This window comes from Scaptodrosophila lebanonensis, unplaced genomic scaffold (assembly GCF_003285725.1).
Source record: "Scaptodrosophila lebanonensis strain 11010-0011.00,11010-0021.00 unplaced genomic scaffold, SlebRS2 tig00000089-arrow-pilon, whole genome shotgun sequence".
NCBI lineage: Eukaryota > Metazoa > Arthropoda > Insecta > Diptera > Drosophilidae > Scaptodrosophila > Scaptodrosophila lebanonensis.
The window spans coordinates 1,598,679-1,620,003 of record NW_022060565.1 but is presented as its reverse complement, the minus strand read 5'-3'; the positions used below and the strand labels follow the sequence as shown (position 1 = coordinate 1,620,003).

Here is a 21,325-nt window from a genome sequence, read left to right as displayed (position 1 = left end):
GTTCGGGCTTGCCCATATGTGCTTGCTTATTCGCTTCCTCGAGCTCACACCGCTGGGTGACATTATTCGGATTTTTACTGACACTTGGACTTCGTTCGCGTGGCAACGGCTTATGGGTATTAGATACATGCTGTCGGGTCTGACAATGCTGGTGTTGTTGCTTCATTGGTATTGCATCTTTCCCAACATTCCGTACAGCTTTTACATCTTGGGGTTCTTGTATTTTTAATTGATTCTGGGAATTTTCTACCTGCTGACACAGTGAATGATCCTGTTGATGCTGCTGCTGCTCAATAACTGATCTTTCTCTTGTAGTATTTCTATAGACTACAGGTCTCTTAGGCTTGGTCGACTGCTTGGCAAAGCTTGCTTGATTTTCACAACCGCTAAACTTCGTGTTTCTTTCTCGAAGAAGCTGATCTTTGGCATTACCTTCATCTCGTTGGTTCTTTAGCGGTTTTGCTATTTTAATGTTAGCTTTGCAATTTGAAATATTTGGCTGGAGGATTTCGGGAGCTCCAGTTCGTTCTCGCAGTGATTCCTGAGGTCGATGCCCTTTATCCACGCGTCTTCCGAACTGTATATACTCTGGCACATTTTCTTTCTGATGTTCCGCTTTTCTCTCCAGCCAAAAAGGTCTAGGGTTTGGGCGGCGTGCATCCCACAAAACTTTGCAGTCGCCGTCACGTCCCCTCGGCCCCGAAGAGTCCTGTACTTCCCTCCTTGTTAACAACCCAGTAGTTTCCTTTTTCGACGCTTTCTGTTCAGTATTTCTACTGCTCAAATCTCTAGTTCTTCCGCATTCAGTTTCAATCTTACTTTGTAGATTTTTGTACGTTTCCAGCTTTGTTGGCGCCCCAAGTTTCCATTGATCATTTTTTTCATAAATGTCATTCATTTTCTGTGCTATTTTGTTACTATATTGCTTTTGTTCGGTGTCAAGAATATTTTTGCGCTCTTGGCCAGCTGTCAATCTTTTTTCTCCATCCAATCGCTTATATTCTAAATTTGTAGGAATATCTTGTCCCGTTTTTTGGGGATTCTCTGCATTCTCCTTCAATTCACTTGACCGAGACCGCAATGCATGTGATTCACACTTCTTCGACGTATTCAGAGCTTGGGGATTCACATATTTTTCCTGCCTTTTAACTTCCTTTGAACTACTCTTTTCCAGGTTTTTAAGCTTATTATGCTCTGTTGTCCCTTGCTCGTACAATTTTGAACAGAATTGAGGATCGTCCAGTCGCTTTCCATGTTGTCTTTCCTGCATCTGCCGGTCCGGTGCTTCATTTCTATCGAACTCTTCTGATCTCTTATATGCACTCTCCAAACTTTCAAGCTCTTTCCATGTTCGCTTTAGTTTAACTTCAATCTCGTGCTGCCGTCGTAAAATATCATTGCGCAGCTGTTGTTTTGGGTCTTCTTGACCTTGCGATTCTTCAAAATTTCTGTAGTTTATTTCACGAGCTTCGTCATATAAAGCGCATTCAGGAACCTTCTGGTACTGCTCACGAAGATGCTTTTCATTTTTCGCTATTATTTCTCTCTCATTGCGCATTTCCCAAAAAGTTTGTATTTCTTTATCGTAAGGTCCGCTGTCTATTTGTTCAACATCGTTTTTAGACATTTTTGGTTTTATTTCTATGGATTCTCTTTTCTTTTGTTCGTTCTCTCTCCCACATGTTCGCTGTTTTGCCCGCTCTATAGTGTTCCAGCTCACTTCCTTCCTACTCTCTCTTTCTCTGATGCATTTATCCTGTTCCTCATGCGCTTTTGACCCGATTCTTGTTTTCTCACCCACGCTATCCTTTTCTCCTAATCTTCGATTGGCCCCGCTAGGTTTTGATTGCAGGGTCGTTGTGTTTTTATAATCTCTAAGTGTGTTTTGCCACTCTACTGTATTGTCGAGCCGCAACTGTCCCCTTTGTCCGCTTTCCCCGTTTTTAGAATGATTTGCAGACCGGAGCTGATCTTTGTGTTTTGCAGACAAAGTCTTGCATTCATATTGACGCTGTTTCTCGGAGTGCACTTTTTGTTCCTGGTTAAGCTTTGGTTGTTGCAAATCTCTTGCCCTGCTATCTGGGCGAATCTGAGTTTTCATCGAGCTGGAGGGAGCATTGAGTTCATTATCATTTTCCTCTTGGTCCTCATCACTGGAATATTCTTCAGGCCATGCATCCTGTTCTTCTGCTTCGTCGATCGTTTCAAGTGCATCGAGCTCATGCAGTTTTTCTGGCACTATTTCCTGACACTCATCACCACATTCTTTAAAGCTTTTCTTTGTATTGCGCCACACATCAGTAGACCGTTGTGGCTCGCATAGCTCGGACTCCGATAGCTCTCGAACGCAGCCCGGCGGCTTTAGCAGCTCCTTCCCATTCTTGCTCTTCCACTCCGCAATCCGCCGCCTCACTTCCCTATTGTAGTCTTCGACTACCTTCACCAAATTACGATTGCAGTTCGATTGATCATTGAAAGGCCACATCACGCATTTCTTTTCAGAAACCTGACACAACAGCAAGGCTGTGAGGTGATTACGCGGAAGTTTTTCCGCCTTGGTTGTATTTTTGAGTACTTTTATCCATTTCATACAAAGTGCGTAATCCGCCATGTCCGGATATGTTTCGAGCACGCCGTATATGAAGTTTATCTGTTCAGTGAAGTGGTAGTCAAGCTCCTCCTCTGTGAGGGGTCGCTTCGAACTAACTGTTAGAGTTCCATTGTCGCTTGGCGCAAACATTTTAAGCTTTGAATAAATTCAGTAGAAACAACTAACAAATTACATGTGACTGTTTAGTCAAAACGAAAATCTTTCTATATACTCGTATGTCCTTTCTAATTCGTCAAGTATCTGCTGAAACGATTTAGCTCTATTATATTTATTTTATTTATATCAACGAATCAATTCACTTTCGTTTGTCAAATGATCAATTTAAATACCAGGTTGATCGCTTTCCATGAGGACCATTGGCTACTCTTGCCTTGTCCAAAGTATTCTGGAAAGTATGGAACAGCCTACTCACAGATTCCAGCTGACTCAAATTGGTTTTAATCAGTAAATGTATTTGTATGCTAACATTGGGAATTAGAAGGCATTCCGTCAATCAGACGAATAGGCTATTTATAGGTAGCATTGTACTAGATATCATTTCATTGGCCCTGCTCTGCTCCAAGTAAGTAAAAGTTTGCAAACTTTTACGAGCATCAAATTGGCGAAACTTCTGATGCTATACTTATAAATGAATGACAAATTAGGGCCAAAGCTTAGCGGCGACAGGCAAGGAACAGAATGGAGGCTGGAGAGTTGGCACACAATTTATAGCAAGTATGTAAGTACAATGATCCATGGCCTACGTGGCCCAAAGATGCATAAAGTGCGATTAATGCGTTAAATAAAATTAATAAACTGCTAAAAGTTGTAGCCAAAAGACTTATTGAAGTATTAGAAGACCAGACAACCGTCCGTTGATGCGTGTAAGCAGCCTCAGTCCCAGGCCCAGTCGGTCAGCATTGTTTGGCATCCCTACACACTCGTAGTTGTACTAATAAATAATGTATAAGAATATAACTAAAATCACTTGCCTGCACGCTATATGCATGGCAATAGGACATTCAAAATGTGCTACGATGTATGTGACTGTGGGGCGGCCATTTATAAACGTTTTAATTATAATTACAATATTATTACCAATGGAGGCACACACGCACACACACACACATACACACACACGACAAACTGACAGACAGGCGGTTATAGCAACATTGACAGGCCTCGCCATAATTTCACCATTAAATACGCCGCGAGGCATCGTCCCAGACAATGGCATTTATGGTTATGGCCGATTACCATGAACGATTGCGAACGCGTTTGTAGCCGATGTTTGCACATCAGCGAACAGCAACCACTTACCCCTAATTGAGTGTTGGCAATTTTGATAATAATTAATATCTAAATCCCGTTTTATAAGCCATTTTAATGTTTGTTGTTTGTTTAGCATTTAGTGGCAGCGGCAGCAGCAGCTTAGGCTTAAACTTCCCTCTACTCGTGCACCGTACACTCGTTGGATTTGTTTACTTTTGTTTATTTTGTCGTTTTGGGATTGTGTCAGCCAAAAAGTTTTACACAAAAGTTATGGCTGGGCCCAGGCTTAGGAAGGCCACTTGGCAACTGAAGCAGCCCGATTAGTTCAAAGGCAGCGACCACAGGAGCATGCCAGAAGCCGTTCTTTAGTACAAATGTTTTGCCCAATTTAATTCTGCCTAATCTGTGAGCTTCTGCATGGCCAGCAGGTACGAGTATAAATCAAAAATCATTTATTGGACTTATTACATTTCAACAACTTTAACAAATTGCTCTTCGCAATCAATAGTTTACTATAAAATAGGCGTAAACATCATGATTTTCATACTTAGAATTTGTTATTTTTCCACAAGATCAGACTACATTATGAAATGATGCCGACCCGACTGATGTCTCTGACAACACATGGCAACATATATGGAATCGGGGCATAACTGTCCAAATGGTGTCAGAGGCATTAATAGACATTATTGTATAGTTATTACTGAGGCTTTCTTAGTTTTTCAAAGTATAAATTATAACTTAATATTAGTAAACTGTATTGGCAGCATTATTTGTTGATATATTCAATAAATAAATAAATATATTTCCAGAAATGTAAATGTAAACTGCTTTTATTTCTATATTTCCTTTTTTTAAAGAAAATAATAATCTAATAAATACCTTTATCCACTAATTTAGATCTTCAGATTCTTTACAAATGAAAATTTATAGATTCCTAAAGAATGAGCCTTTAAGCACGTTAGTTAAAGACAAACCAAATTCTGTAGTTTTTAAATTATTTTAATAATTTATTCGAAATACAACATCTATCAATCTATTGAAATTGTATCAAATTTCATTGTATTACATTTTACGGACGCTTAGTCCTTCTCTTATCGCTCGTCAATATCAATTAATTCATTCTTATCTGTTATCGCTTACAATCGATTATTGATCACAGTTAATTATCAGTCACTCTTAGCTATTCGATTGGATCACTATTTGGTCACTATTTAGTAGCTGTTAGTGATTACTGGGTGTTTCTACAGTTACGCAGTTAGGGCATTCCTACAATTTAGAAGATTGAGAAGCGTAGTTCAATTTTTAAATGTTATAATTTAACAGAAGACGCAAATGGTGCAGTTTTGTTACCCAACCGGTGTTGGAAGAAATTTTCCATCAGTCTAAGGAGATTTTTTCAACGCAATCTATTCAGCATTGTCATTCTAGATGTAGCATGTGGCAGCATCAGCATCATTTGATATCCCTTTTAATATTTGTTAGGATGTAAATGACAAGCAAAACATAGTCATGCGTGAATTGTCCACCTCAGTTCGATGTCAACTCTCATTATGGGCCACAAACAACAACAGGTTTTAAGCTACAACTTCAATCTGTCTGCCAAAGGCTAAAGGAGCCCAACGAGCTAAGCCCTTTTCATTGTTTTGCCGTTGTTGCTGTTGCATTATTCAACTGATTTATTTGAGTAGATAAGTATTGACGCAAATGTGTTTCATTTACCTACTCTTCCCACTGATTTTTCTGACGTTGCTGGCTCTTGTGGCGTTGATGCCACAGCGATGACGGAAGGCAAAAAGAACAATAATAAAAGAGGGCAAGTACTCTGCAACAATCTATATAATTTTCTACTATTTTTACTCGCTATTTGTTTGTGCAGAGCTGGGGAACACTGTACCCTTGGGTCCCCGATTGCCTGATCCACAAGAGTTGTGTCAGTCACATCGTCGCTAACAATTTAATATCAACAGGCGGAGATGGAGATGTGGAAACGGAGGTGGGGATTGTCGGGGTTGAGGCTTAGGTTAACGGTTGACGGTCGGTAGACGGCTTGCCTTTGGTCATTCGATACGCGTTCGTGTAATCGCTCAACATTTTCAGTTTGAACTCCTTTTTTATAATGTTTGGGTCTCCTCCCTTTGCTGCTGCTTTTTATTTTTGTTTTTCCTTCTTATTATACGTATAGTGCTTTGTCGGCTGGCGGCTAAAAGGTCAGACAGACATTTAAATTGTTGTCATCAATTACGCGTGAAAAACAACAAAAACAACAAAAACAACAACAACAGCAACAACCAAGCAGAAGAATGGGGAAAAGAGCCCGGTCGTAGGCCGTCGCGCATTTTCAGCTCTTTTCGTTGAACTAATTAGCGTGAATTATAGGAATTTGATTAGTGCGTCCGGCGCTGCCTTTTGCCTTCCACACTAATGAATGGGGCGTGGACAGTTTTGTTGACCATTTGTTGCACACTGTGCCGGACTGTGTATTTTTGTGAGTATGTGTGTGATTGTGTGTGTGTGTGTGTGCTTTTATGCCTTTGGCTTAATGAGTGTGCTTGACTGCTTGTAATGAGGCTGCTTTCAATTGATTGCGGTGTTCAGTGGGAGATAACAACTTTTTTCTTTCCTCGTTGGGTCCTCAATGCTGCTGGCTGTCAAAACCAACTAGAGATTTTATCTTAAAGAGAAGCAGAGCATAAAGAAGAGTAGGTAGAAAGATATACATATGTATGTATACATATACAAACATATGTATCCCTATGCACTATATAGGGAGCGAGGAGTATCCTGGGCGTGTTATTCAAATACAGATCCTCAAGTGCTCATTGAATTTCATCTTTATGCAGTATCAATAATAAGCATACATATCTTAAATGTTATCAATATGTTTTGCTCACATAAAGGCGACTTTGATTGATTGAGCTGGCACACAACAGCAACAGCAAGAGGAACAACAACAGCAACAACAATAATACCAATAACACGCACCCTCGTCCACACCCACACATGCAGCTTATCTCACTAAAACCCAAAAACATATCATGTATCCCTGTATCTTTCAACTTCCCTGCCATCCTGGCCTGGTCTGATCTGGTCTGGTCTGGTCTGGACTTCAACTACAACTTTACGAGTCTGTCTGTTTGCCTCAATGTCTGCCTATCTGTCAGGCATTTTGTGCCTGCCTTAACTAGCTTGACTTGGCCTCGCCTCGTCTCGTCTCGTCTCGCGTGGCCTGGCCTAGCCTGGCCTGGCATGTCCCAGACTTTCGTGTTCTTCTTGCCTGTGTCTCTGCCGCTGTCGCTGCTGTTGTAGTTGTTTTTCTTTTAACTTGACATTTATCGCTTTATGCGCATTTCTTTTACTTTGTGCTTGGTCCGTTTGCCTTTGCCGCTGCCTGCCTCGGCTGCTGTGTTTGTTATGTTTATAAGACGATATATTTACCAACTTAATTGGTAGTTATAGACGTTCAAATAAAATACCACAGCCCAAAACACACGACGACGACCACGCCGACCAACTCAACAACAACGACGACGAAGACGAACAACAATGACAACCAATTTGTGGCAACAAAAACAAAACACAAAAAAAAACCAGAATAGAAAAGATGAGGGAGCCGCAACAACATAACATGGGAGCCTTCTACATCCAAATTGTTAGCAATCGAGCTACGCATGAATGCATTTACTTCCTGTGCCTCAACAAGTGCCTATTTACCAACAACAAATTAAATGAAAATGCAGTGAGTGAAAAGCGTAATAAATAAACATATGAATAAAGACTTAAAGCTTTTAGTTACATCGATTATGAATCGAATCGAATGAAGATGAATCGCCCAGCCAGATGTGGTAAATTAATAAACTATTTAAATTGAGCAGCAATGTATGTTTTAATAGCGATAGCAGTTATTTGATAAGCAAGCTTAACCAAAACACCTCCAAAACAAATGATATCTTTATTAACAAGAAAGGAATGCTAAAGTCGAGCAGAAGCTCAACTCTTAAATACCCTGTACCACCCCACAAAAAAGAAATTTAATTAGTTTAATTAATTAATTAAATTAATTTAATTAATTAACTAAATTAAATATAAAATATTCCATACATGCATACATACATTTACATTTACATACACCAGAATCGTGTCTATGCGTGTTTTTGTACTTGTACATATGTATGTATGTGTGCATTGGACATGGCTATAACTTTCTTTCTGAATAACTTATCATAATGGTATACGGATATATAATCACTAACTTAATGTGACTACCAAATTTTAGCTCAAAATTTCAAGAATTACGGTAGTTATAGAAAATCGTGAATAGGGGGGAGTGGGGGGTGGATCAGAAAAAATGAACAAATTCGTCCTTTCTCGGGCTCAGGAGAATCTAGATACCAAGTTTGGTTCTTCTAGCTCTTATATTTTCTGAGATCCTTGCGTTCATACAGACAGACAGACGGACAGACAGACAGACTGACAGATGGACATGGCTATATCGACTCGGGTTGTCATCCTGATCAAGAATATATATACTTTGTGGGGTCTGCCACGCCTTCTTCTGTGTGTTACATGTAGGCTCGCACAAAACTAATATACCCTTTTACCCTTTGGGTACAGGGTATAAAAATATGTCTAATAAATAAACGAAAAGTCAAATCCAAAAGCAAGTCTCACCTGGACAAATCAAATCAATCACAAAAAAAAGCACCCACAAATTAATTACAATAATTTTAAACAAATTGTTTTTAATGTCTTTTAGCATGAAAATATGTATCTGCACTAAACAATTTTAGGGAAAGCTATTAAATAATCGGTTAGCAACGCTTATAAAAGCAGTACTTCGTGAGGCGCGGTTACCAAATATGGTTTAATACGAGTATATTTCCGATTTGTGTGTCGCCGGACCAAGACCACAAAGAGACCTTCAATTTTTAAATCGTTCGCCAACAAGATCATTTCACTAAGACGCTGCAACTTCATGTTTAGTAACTACTCTTAATTGCCTAAGTTCTGTTCTTACTTCGACCCAAATGTATACATAAAAGCGAACAAAAACGTCCAATTCTTTAATGGCAATAGAATAAATTTGTATGACATTGATAGAGAAAAATCATTATTAAATATTATTGAGCTCAAATTCAAATCAAAGTCTCCTTAACAGATTAAAAAAAAAGTCGTTATAAGTACGCAAGTTAACCTATTTGCATATAAAAATATATTCTATGTATTTAAAACATAATTATACAAACTCAAGTTCATGGGAAACTTAAACATAAAAATAAATTCCAATGAATTCTTAAACGGTTTTGAATGAAAAGCCCGTTAAGCAACCCTTTTCATTTGGGCTTTAATGCATATTTTTCACGCATGAATTTCGATGATCTAGTGGCAGGCATTATGTTCACAGATTGAAATGCATAATGCCGCCTCCATTGGGACTGGGACACACCTGGATTAAAGCTGGCTTAAGCTGATTGGAACTCACTTGTCTATTAGCTTGCCAGTCAACATATTTCATATGTGTGTTCTTGTTGTTGTAGTTCACGTTGATGAGCTGGAGATGATGATAGAGATGAACTCTCTACATATGTACTAAAGTCAAAATTAATTGAATTAAACCAGTATTGATAAAATACAGTTTATTTTTCACGAAACGCAATGATTTATATAAGAGACGAAGTCTTTAATAATAATACTTATTATCTGGGTGACTAACGTGCAAAAGATTGCTCGAAAAGTTTTCGGACCATGAGTTAATGATTTAAAATATAATAAATGTATGAAATATACGCAGTTCTTCATTCTCTTCTTCATTTTTAATGGAAACTTTGGGTGAACTGCAATGTATGTATTTAGTTCAATTCTACATTTTGTAATTCATAAGCACATAATTGTGATCTGTAACAGTTATAAGTAGTTGCGAGCCGATGTTATATAGCAGCCTGTTTTATTGATAAATCCATCGATATCTGATCAGGTGTTGCATATTAACCGCTTTATTCGAGGTTAGACAGCGTTCGGCCATAATTTTCTGCTACGCTCCATCGTTATTATCATCAGCATCAGCGCCGGTTCTGATATGCCGCAAGTGTGTCTGTCACTCGGTCGGTCGGTCGGTCGATCATTCAGTCGGTGCGTTGGCCGATTGGTCTGCCTGTCTACCTATCTGTCTGTCCAAACCGTTGTTCATTCGCCTGTCAACGCAATATAATTGATGCGTCCAGTTGAAATCGTAAATCTCACTTGCTCAACAACACACGACAACAACAGCAATAAAAATAAAATCAAATTTAATGCAGAATTAAATAAACTTCTGCTCGTCCTGGTGCTGGTACTGATACTCGTCCTAGTAATGGCGCTTGTCCTGGTCGCGTCTGTTATGTCGGTTACGTCGTCTGCGGCTGTTTGTATTGTAGTTTTCAACTTGTAGCCACAGCTGGCACAAGAATTCAACTTTTGCTTCAGTCTTATTTAATTTGCCCAACTCCACAGCATGTCCGTGGACTTTATTTGGTTTGTAATAAAATTAAAGCCCTTTAGCTATTGTACTTTCTAAAAAAAAATGTACGAAAGAAATTCGCAACAAGCGAAAACCAAGAACAAATTTTACGAAGCAAACGGCCCAACGAGCCATGAATGTAGCCATTAAGTTGGCTTTTTATAGTCCTAGTTACATGCGTCTATGGCTGAAGCGTTGGCTCTGGCTGGTTTGAACAATAAAAAAAATTTAAAGGAGAATACCGTTCTCGACACCACGAAGAAAATATACTCTTAAAAGCAGATATGGATATAATTATAGCGACTAAATATATTATATATTATACTATATACTAAATAAATATGCCAAAAACATTCAAAGAAAACAATAATTTCAGAGAAAGATTCTATGCATTGTTTAGCATATAGCACGTTGTTAGCTAAACTTTTATGAGCTCCTTGCTGACTTAATCGGTACATATGTACTTACTTATCGCTTCTAAAATTGGTAAAGCTATGTGTTCTAAATACTTAAAATATATGCATCCTGAATAAATGATTAGAAAAACTACGCACATTTGTACAATAGGGAATGTACAAAAATCTCGCCCGTCTTAATTATTGATATACTACAGTTTAACATTTTTTTTTAATAATTACATATAAATAGCATATATACATAAGGGTTTTACTATGATCAAAACATTCATTTAAAATTTGATAAATATGAAAATTAAGAAGAAGGACGACATCAGCAACATCGCTGCATTAGCAAGGACAGCCTAACGTTGAATAGAAGATAATAAAATGTGAAGACTTTGCGCTGTGTTTTTCAATTGGTTTAACGATTGTCATATATACATTGTGGAGGCCTTTAAAATGCACAATGTACTCACAGTTCGATGGCGGTTGAATAAAACCACAAGATGTACTATAAGCCTAAAATATTGTTAGCGCTCTCAAAAGCGACCACAAGCTGGCAAACTAATTGCATAACATAGCAAGTAAAATAAATAGCTATATTTAATTCTATTTGATAGCCTTGCCAATTCATAAGCCCATTAATTTCGACAGTTCCAATTGCAAATAAGCTGATTTATTTAATTGTAGACAAATTTTTACATTGTTATTGGTTGCACATGCAACTGCGACCGCAGGGAATAAAGCCGTACCGAAGCCACCGCATCCCTCCAACCATCAACATGTCCGCCAAAGTATCAACGACCGGAGGCCCAACCAACGAAACGCTGAGCTTTCAGTCTGACAGGCTCGTTGACAGCAGCCGCCATTTTGGCTATCGACAGGCAACGGTACATTTGTCTGTGTGTGGTTTTTGATGCATGATTGAATGCTTGGATTTTCGATTTTCGCTCCGATTTTGAGCTTTCAGCGCGCAAATTGAACATTTTATCAATCATAAAATTATGCGAGGCTCAAATATTGCGGCAGATTGCCAACAAAAATATTGTTATGTCCTATTATTGTATTTGCACATATGTGCATATGTACACGTTTCTACAATCCGACACTGAACTGGGCAACAACACAAATCGGCTTTTAGAACCATTTACAAATTTGACAGTTCACCGTGTACCCGTATGTAAATGTATATGGATATTTATCGAGCACGCATCATCGCAGCTTCCGAGTAGGCTTGTGTGGAAAAGCGTAAGCGATTTTGAAAGCTTTTCAAATGGCTACAACGAGCCAGTTATTTGAGTTTTTTTTAATAAGAAATAATTATTGACCAATTAAACGTTGCTATGTACATCATTCAGTAAATTGAGTTTTTTTTTTTTTTCACTTTAAAAATAACGGAGTTCGTAACCTATTTAGATCCTTTATGAGACACTGTCATTGGCATATAAGAGCTGAGAGAATGAAAAACCAGAATTACCTTATAAATGTGCATTTTGCTGTTTATATCAGCTGGGCTTATTAGGGTATAAATAAATAAAACTCATTTAAAGCTAAAAACATATTTTTTGAAGAATATTTCCTTATTTCCTTCCTTCGAATCAATACAGGAATATTGATTAAAAAAAAATGTACACAAAAGCAAAAACATCTGATAATATTAACATTTTTCATTATTTACAAAAAAATTATGGCTTCACGAAAAAAAGTAATTTATTTTCAAATAGAAAACATTTACACGGTCTCAACTGATTTAAAAACATTTGGGCAACAGTTGAATAAGAATCATTTGGAAAATAATCGGCATTATTGAGTTTAAAAGTAAATGACAGGATTCAATTTTAATGATTTTTTATGATTTCTGCAATATGTATAGTAACATCATATTAATTTGTCTTACCTCCACAATGATCCTTGAAGTCTTCGCAGCAGTCACCGAGCTTGAGGCAAGCATGATCGCAATAGCATGGCTTGTCACTCAGATCCTCAATAATGGCATTAATGGGCGCCTTCTGCACAACGCATGAGGAGTCACGCCCATTGCAACAGAGTTGAGCCTCGCGGCACGATCCTGCCGCAACTCTTGGCAACTGATCGAGGCAGCCAATGAGCACGAGTAGTCCGGCATGTAGATAAAAGTATATGGATTGGGTTTTCGTTGGTTTTGAACGCGACATTTTCAAAGCGGACATTTTCCTTTATTTTAAGGTTTTGTTAAAGTTTGGTTAGCTGCGATCACAACTTAATATTATTGGATGCTCCACAAATAGATTTGGTTTACAAAAGATTAAACCAAAACCGCTTTGCAAACCAGATTTGCACACACACACACATACAGACACAATCCTATACACACACACACACAAGCATTGAATATATTGCAAGCGAATGTAATTTACGCCAAAGAGCGGAAATTAAAACTAAAATTGAATTATGGCAATTGTGTGCCTGCCTCGCCTGCGGTGCTAACTCCAAAACTGATGGCAGCATGGTTGGAGGACTCTCTGCTGCAAATCGAAGCCAACAAAGGCATTTGTGCAAACACATAAAAATCGAGGCAAAAATATGAACTCTAAACATGGCAAACGAAATCAAAGTAGGTCGTATGGCATTTGGCCGGGACCTGAGACTGAGAATGCGACTACGACTGCGACTGCGACAAAGTGAGCGGAGCAACGGGTCGACTGTGAATCAATGGCACTGCCAACATTTCCACCTGTGCGGTAGTAAGGTTGCAAAAACGAAAAGAAGTGGAAGTGACTTGGGCGGGTTAGCTGCGATGAATCCGTTGCTGGCTGCTTTGCATAAAATATTGAACAAGTGCCCCACACAGTGCCATCGTCACGTTGCCATCGTCAAGCGCATAAAACAAAGACTTCAATTTTCATAAATCGTCGCGAATAGCGCCGAGACGTCGACGTCCCACAGAAAGGCCGACCGAATCGAATCGCAAGACGGTGGAAATCATTATTAACAGCGACGCCAAAGGGCTGAGCATGGTTCCTAATACAAAACGAACTGAAAGCGGTCGGCGGGCTAGCTCCCATGATGGGGAGCAAGAAGTGGAAGCAGCAGGAACAGTAGCAGTACAAGACTTAAGGCTCAAAGTGGCAGTCACTTACTCACTTGATGCTTAATAAACTTGAATAAACGAGGCCAATATTGAATATGAGGTGACAGTCAAGTGAATGCGCAATCCAAGTGAATAAGTTTTGAAAATTACTTCGTTATTTAACAAGTAAATGTAACCATGAATGCGCAAATGCAAAACTCCTGGAAACTTTAAGACAAGTCTACAACTCTTATAAATACATAATGAATAATTTCTGTAATAATATTTACAGTTTAATTTAGTTGGTGTTGCCAATTATCAGTTGATGACCAGCACCAACTAAATAAATTAGAAAGTTTGCCTACGCCACATAAATTTAATATTTAGGGCGTGTTAATGTGCAAAGTAAATTTCGGTTATTGTAGCTAAAACAAAGTCATAAGCGCAAAAAAATAATATCAATTTTATGAAGATTATAGAACAAATCTGAAAGCTAAAAACTTTAGAGCTGAAAATTTGATGTGTACACTGCATTAGTTTTAAAAATTGTTGTTAACAAAATTAATAAATTTACCTAATAAAATAAGATTCCATTATTTGTTTCAATTTTGTTTCAATATTCTATTAAGGTTGGAAAAAGAAGGGCATATTTTAAGAAGTTAAGTAGTTTTTCACAGGAAGCGAAGGGGTAACACTTAAAAGTACTATTTTATCGCTTCAATTGGCATTTTTTATTTAAGTTTAAGAACGCAATATTATTAGAATCTGACAATTTGTAATCTCAAATGTATAATGTCAAAAAAGTGTATGTTCGAGTTGCAAACGTCAATTTTGCAATGTTATTATTAGCAAATTGTTGATACATATGTTTCAAAAATGTACGAATAGTCAGTATTGTTGAATCACAATATTAAAGAAATCACTCTAAATTACTTATAAACTCACTATCATTAAATATTCGCTGATTAAACGAATTATGATGCACTACTCTGGCCTGAGACAGAACAAAGAACACCGTTTGACAATTGTCCTCGATATTTTCGCGACTTCAATGCCTATTTTTTGTGGCACGCAACAATTTGCATCCAAATTGTGAATATACCACTATATGTCTTTAAATAACAAGAATAATGCACAACGCTGGCTGTCACATAAATGTAAATAAATTATTCTGTGGGTTTTTGAGCGTCCCATAAGCCTGAGGTTACCCAAAAAAAAAAAAAAAACACACAAGAAATACTCGTAACTAAATTTACAACTGACAAGCGGCCATTGTGCATATGTGTGGGTGTGTGCCTTGGTGTGTGTGTGATGTGCTGGAATGCGACACCATGCGACATAAATGTCCTTTAATGATTAATAACTCTTTTCACTCTTTTTCGCACACGCTGGCACACGATTTAGCGCCAAAGCCAAAAGCGGTTTCAGTTTCACTTTAAAAAAATTTCAAAAAAAGTAAATAAACAACTGGCCGCCTCCGCCCTAAACCAAAAACAAAAAAAGTAAAATCCAATAACCGCGAAAACGTCTGACGCCAACATCCACAGGAGGACACGGCTGCACGTGCTGTTTGGCAACTTTTGCTTACGTTATTTCACTATTTACGCTGTTTTTGGTTCGCTTACGCTCCCGTTTACACTCCGCGACAAGTCCGCTCGCTGCGAAAGCCGGTCGACGACTGTGCCAGCTGCTGGTCGTGTGGTGAGTTTATAAAGCGCCAAGAGTCCAAGTGCCCAAAGGCCGCGCCAGTCAGCAGCGTTGCCAGTGCAGCCTTTTTCCCGCTAGCTCTAGAGTTGCCCAATGCTGACAACGGAAAAATTTAATAATAGTATAATAGAATAATATAGAAAACAATTTCAAGCCTTCTGCTTTCTATGGTACTACATATATTTATCTAGATAACTTAAATTAAATTAAATAGTAAAACAACTATGACCAGGCCTTTTTTTTGCCACATTTGTTTAAATTTACATTAATTAAATTATATTAATTAAACTAATAAAATATTTTAAAAAGGACCCTCTATAGCTACCCAGCCTATGCCGACTGACTTCACCAGGCCAATATATCATACAGCAGTCTTTGGAACGAAATGCTTGCTTGAAAATCTTTCAACTTATAACAATACCTTTGAAGTTCCTAAAAGTCAACTTCTCTGACTGGCCTGGATTTTATTTAGCATTTCTAGCTTGTTTCAATTGCTCATCTAGCTTTTTGCAACGCTCATGAATTGCCAACACTGGCAGGGGGCCGAAAGGCTGCCATCGTCATCGACATTGTCGTCGTCGACAACTTCGTTTTTGTCTCGTGTATGCTCGCTGTGAGCAGCTTCACATGTGTGTAAGTAAGTGTATGTGGCTTTGAGTGTGTGAGAGTGTATGTGCCATTGAGTGTGTGTGTGTGAGTGGCACGTGCAATGCATTGTGCTGTTTGTTTTCAGCGGGATTTCCTTTTAGCTTGACGCACAAAAGCCGGTTGGAGTCTGTCAACATGTCCACACGCGGCTTGTGGCATGCAACTATGGTGAGTTTCTTTGGGGCTCCCTAGCCCTGCAATCCAATGCAAATGATGTCGAAACCAAAAAGCCCTTTACTTTCATACTAGAGCTGAAATCGATGCATCAACGTTTCATCTTGTAATACAATTATGTTTTGCAGATGCTGGACTCCGTCGTTTTAGAAATGTGATGGCGCTGCCACGATTAATGTGACTACCCATCTCCCTTACCTTGATGACTTTGCAAAATTATCGATAGCGCAGGGGAGCTCGATGACTGTTCTATAGACAGTTCGCCCAAGCATAGATTGTTCCATCGATAATTCTTCACTTCTAGTTAGCTTATCAATGTGCCTTGAAATATTCCACTTATTTTATTTCAACATGTGGAGGAGATGGTAATCGAATTCGTGTTGTCGATTTCCTTTTTGACAAGCTGCGCATCAAGATTACAATACGTATAATTTAAAATGACTTCAACACTGCTTAGACACATACAATTTTCCTTGCAAGATAAACTAAAATTCATGATAGACCCATTCCTTTTGCAATAAATATCTATGAAAACGATACAGAGAACAGTGAGCAATGTGACCAATAATTATGTAGAGTTGTATAAGCTGTTCGAAGTGCGGAATCAAAATAATTTCCAGTTTTAGTTCCAGTTTTGTCTGCAATTTCTGGAATACCTTTACTTTTTTTACTCAGCAGCAGCTGATACCTTTGTTTCCAAAAACACAGAAGGGTTTTAATGTGGTTTTTTCAAGAGGAACTGCACAAAATCTAACCGATACCAGACATAACCATTTTCTATATTCGAATTGTCTATGTCAGAAACTTATGGAAATTACATCCATATTTTGAAAACGAACAGCTTAACGAAAATTGTCCACCATTTTCTTAGGAGAGATGCAGTCGATAAGCAACATAAGGAGCTCAATAAGGTTCTTAATCAATTTAAAATTGTTCCATTGTTCCTTGTTCCATTTGCATGGTACCGATAACGCTTTTATCGTTGCCATCTACACATTTCAATCAAATGTTTTTGCCAGTTCTTACAGATTTTATAACATACAAGAGCGCAGTAGGCGTTAAAAAACAAAAGGATCCTAAAAATATGATTTCAGAATTCAGTCTACAGTCGGAGCTCGAGCTAAACGAAGAACAAATTTTCAAGTGAATTAAATATTGAAATAAAAACCACAAAATTTTACGTGTTGTGCGGAGTTTGTGTAAATAGGTCTGGCTTCTTTTTCAAACGAAATCTGAAAACATTCCAAAGTAGTAGGCTGTGTAAAACAATATTTTGTAAAGCAGTAGGCGCTGTAAAACACATATATACGAGTACGTCACCTAGTAAAAATTTCAGTCTGCCCCCGGAGCTCCAGCTGAACGGAGCAAAAAAATTATTTAGTGAAAAAAAATTTAAAAGTAGAAAAGTTATACGTTTTATTAAAGCAAAAATTCCAGTAAAGTAGTTTCTTTCGGAAGGTGAACAAGTGATACAATTTTGTGACGCAATTATCCGGTAAGTTTCCAAAACATGAGTGCACTTCCTGTTCAGATAATCTGTCTTATTTTACCTGCTGATCAGTGTCTATAACTTTCTCGGTTTTCATAAAAGCATAAAAGTTAATAATATGGCTAACGTAACAAGTGTAGATTTTAAGATAATATTCTTCCGGTTAATCTTTTCTTCTTCAATTTTCACAATGTTTTTAAAACTGTGAAACAATTGAACCATAAAACTGTCCGGTCGAAAAAATGTAATGTCATGTCATTTAAAAGTCATTTGTAAATGACATTTAAATCTGTCAACGCTGTGGGCGAACTAATGCGAATCTAAATCTTTATTCCAAGTACCCGACAATTAAAGGGTATGCTACGAAGTCTGAACGCCACATGCTTTTCACAGACAGAAAGAGGCGTGGGAGACCCCATGTTATATGTATGTCGATTTATGATAGCAAGACGAAACGATATGGACATGTCTGTCTGGGGAAACCAAGCTTGTCTTATCCATAGGCAGAGTTCATTTTTGGCATGCCATATTCTATATAGCTTTACTTTTGTATATAGCTGCCAAACTTACATAACTGAAATAGAAATGATTGGTTTACTGTAGCGGGAAAAAGAGTCGGGCTGGAAGTATTTAACTCTTCAAAATAAAAATGGTCAATTCTCTTTTGCAGTTGACGAAGAAACCACTGGTTAGATCGAAATACATTTTGGAATCTATTCTCCACTCGAAATCCGAGCTGCAGCTAAAAAAAAAAAAAAAAAAAGTTTTGGTGCATTGCAAATATATCAACACAACACAATGAGTGAGATACAGCCACGGATAACATTTCAAAAGCTAAACATACAAACACGGTAAGTTAAATTCAAATTAGACAAACCCTATCTGGAAAGTGCTCCTATTTCGTGCCAATACTAAATTTGTCATTATTTAAATTTAATCTCAAAACAGACAACACAATACTAGTACATACATTCAGCAAAGAAAAGGAAATGCTTTTCCAAATCATTTTAAATGGAAAGCAATCAACTGGTAAGTTTCATAAATCAAGGCTTAACAGATTTTTTACAACGCAAATTCTTTATTTCAGCTTTAGTCCAATTTAATGATACATATGACAAATAAAACAGAATTTAAAATAATCATGACAATGCCATCCGCTGTAAAACATACCTACCGGTGCCTATTTAATTTCTAAGTGTATGATGGCAAATGAAAAGAAGACACAACATATACATATTTTTACTTCAAATTAAAGAATAGGTAATTATTCTTTGGGAATCTTGTAAGTGTATTTTATTTATAACTCCAACCATTAACAGAAGATTCACCAAATATTTCTTAATACATACTTGTAGAATCTTAAGCCGTTCCTTGCCAAACGTCACCATAATTTTATGTATTTATTCTTAGAAAATCTTGTTCATGTAAATACTAAGCTTTATTCTTTACGAATTTAATTATATCACAATTTTCTCTAGCATCCTTTGCAACGGAAGTAAAGATACTTATAGATCCATAAGAACACAGAAATATATGTCGGTATATTATTATTATTATTAATAGATACCATGTATAATTATATTTATACATTTATATATATATCATCCATAGCCACTTTTGCATGGCATATGTACAAAAATGAGGAGTACATAAAAATAATCAAGACACAGTTCCATAAAAAAAGAAAGAGCACCTAAAAATTGAATACAATAAGTGTGTAAATATTCAATCTTAAGCAGGTAATTAATATAATTTTCCAATCTCATCGCAGCCACTACGAGCAAATGCAAGTTGCGAAAAGAAACTACAAACCTTTATACTGAGCAGAACAAGAACAACACATCTACAAAAATAGAATACCATCATGACAAATGGCATAACGAACTGGTAAGCTTATCTCGAAAAATGATTAATTTGTATTTTTGATAAACAATATATCATCTCTATATCATCTACAGATGCATTAATTAATGGTAAAAATAACATAGAAACAGAATTAATTGTACAGAAATACCGAATTAAAGTACGGGTTATTGGGCAGATGGTAAGTTGCTTAAACGAAATATTTCATTGACTATTTAACCCTGTTCCTTTTCAGATCAAACGGTGTTATAATTAATTTATATATAAATCTAAGAACACGCAGAAATCACAAGAGCAAGAACAAGGACTATAAAAACTATATTTTTATTAACTGGTTAGTAGGCAGATGGTAGGATTTTATTTCAGTATGCATAAAAAATCCCTTACCTACTTATCAGCGACATTTAACCCCATTTTCAGATCACACAGCAATGAAATATAGTATACGTATAATACACAAGTCTAAAAACAAAGATCAACACCTTTAATAAGCACACTCTATACAAGGAAATCAATTTGATAAATCGGTTAATGGGCCGCTGGTGAGTCCCAATATTATGCAGAACTTCCCATATAATTAATGTGTCGTAATTCTCAAGCCAAAACAACACTATAAATTTAAGAACCATCAATCAATATAATGCTCAGGTAACCAGTTCGATATCATCGGAAGCGTCTTAATGACCAAAGCATCATATAGATATATATCACTATTTAATAAATACACACTAATGTTGGCGAACATTTTAAATATAGGTAAATATTGTTCTCCTAAATTTTGCTCCTGTATCTGTATCCTGTATATTAATATTATAATGGTAATTTTTCATCTCATCCACAGCCGACAATCTATATTATTTGCGATGCAATGAAAAAGCTACCCAAAAATACAAAATGCACAGCAACATTATTAAATTTTTAATACGAAGACAATTCGCTGTTCTCTATAAGTAGGAGGCATAACCCTAAGTGAATTATATATATACACTCTATATGCACAGCGTCAACCGAGCATATCTGGTCTCAGACTGGAAAGGTGGCTATGTTTTCAGCGTGGCATTGTGGGAAAGATTTCAACGATGGTACCTCGCTGTGTTGCGGAATATAATGAGCCTATTTTTGGCGTGCTGGATCGCGTTGCTGAAATCTCATTTCCTTAATTTAACTATGTACACACAATATATTTACATACATACGAATCGTAAATGCATGGAAATCAACTAACTTCAATAAATATACACATGAAATTAGTTGCCTTTTACTCAAATCTCCGAGCATTAGGGTTGTGCACATTCATGACATATGGCGATAGCGATGGTGATGTTGACGTTGATTTTGGTTACCGAATGACAGCCCATGAGAGACGCCCCAATGTATGCTAAATTATTGAGCACAACATGTTGCTGCTTCCAGGCCAATGCAATTAAGCGAACTTTTACTCTTTTTGAGCAAAGCGAAACGGCTCAGTAAATAAGCAGCACATCCACCATATACAAGTATATAGTGTCTGTGTCTGTGTGTAAATTGTGGCACATTACCTGAGGCCAATAAGCAATTAAGCCAAGTTAATGTTGAGCAGCAATTCCAGCTGCTGCTTGCATAATACATTTATAGAAGGGAAACTAAGCAATAGGCGGCA

General features: G+C 37.3%; 1 protein-coding gene and 1 long non-coding RNA gene across 4 annotated transcripts in view; one reads left to right on the top strand and one right to left on the bottom strand.

The window, feature by feature from the left end:
* Window positions 1-15,463, bottom strand: part of LOC115626767 — a 138,486-nt gene extending 123,023 nt beyond the window's left edge. Inside the window, exons 1-2 of the mRNA XM_030522224.1 lie at window positions 15,394-15,463; window positions 12,654-12,982 (exon numbers count right to left, since the gene is read on the bottom strand). Coding sequence (XP_030378084.1) covers window positions 12,654-12,945 — 292 coding nt within the window. The 5' untranslated portion in view covers window positions 12,946-12,982; window positions 15,394-15,463. The remainder of the gene's footprint in view (window positions 1-12,653; window positions 12,983-15,393) is intronic.
* Window positions 15,464-17,501: 2,038 nt separating this feature from the next.
* LOC115626881 lies at window positions 17,502-20,933 on the top strand. 3 transcript variants are annotated; one of them, XR_003995621.1, is made up of 10 exons: window positions 17,502-17,829; window positions 18,494-18,674; window positions 18,772-18,852; window positions 18,911-19,083; window positions 19,595-19,710; window positions 19,782-19,867; window positions 19,922-20,020; window positions 20,085-20,228; window positions 20,286-20,442; window positions 20,528-20,933. It is a non-coding gene; the product is annotated as an uncharacterized LOC115626881 (long non-coding RNA). The 3 variants fall into 3 exon arrangements; XR_003995620.1 differs by having other exon boundaries at window positions 17,504-17,829; window positions 18,911-19,105; window positions 20,107-20,228; XR_003995619.1 differs by having other exon boundaries at window positions 17,506-17,829; window positions 20,107-20,228.
* The last annotated feature ends 392 nt before the right edge of the window (window positions 20,934-21,325 follow it).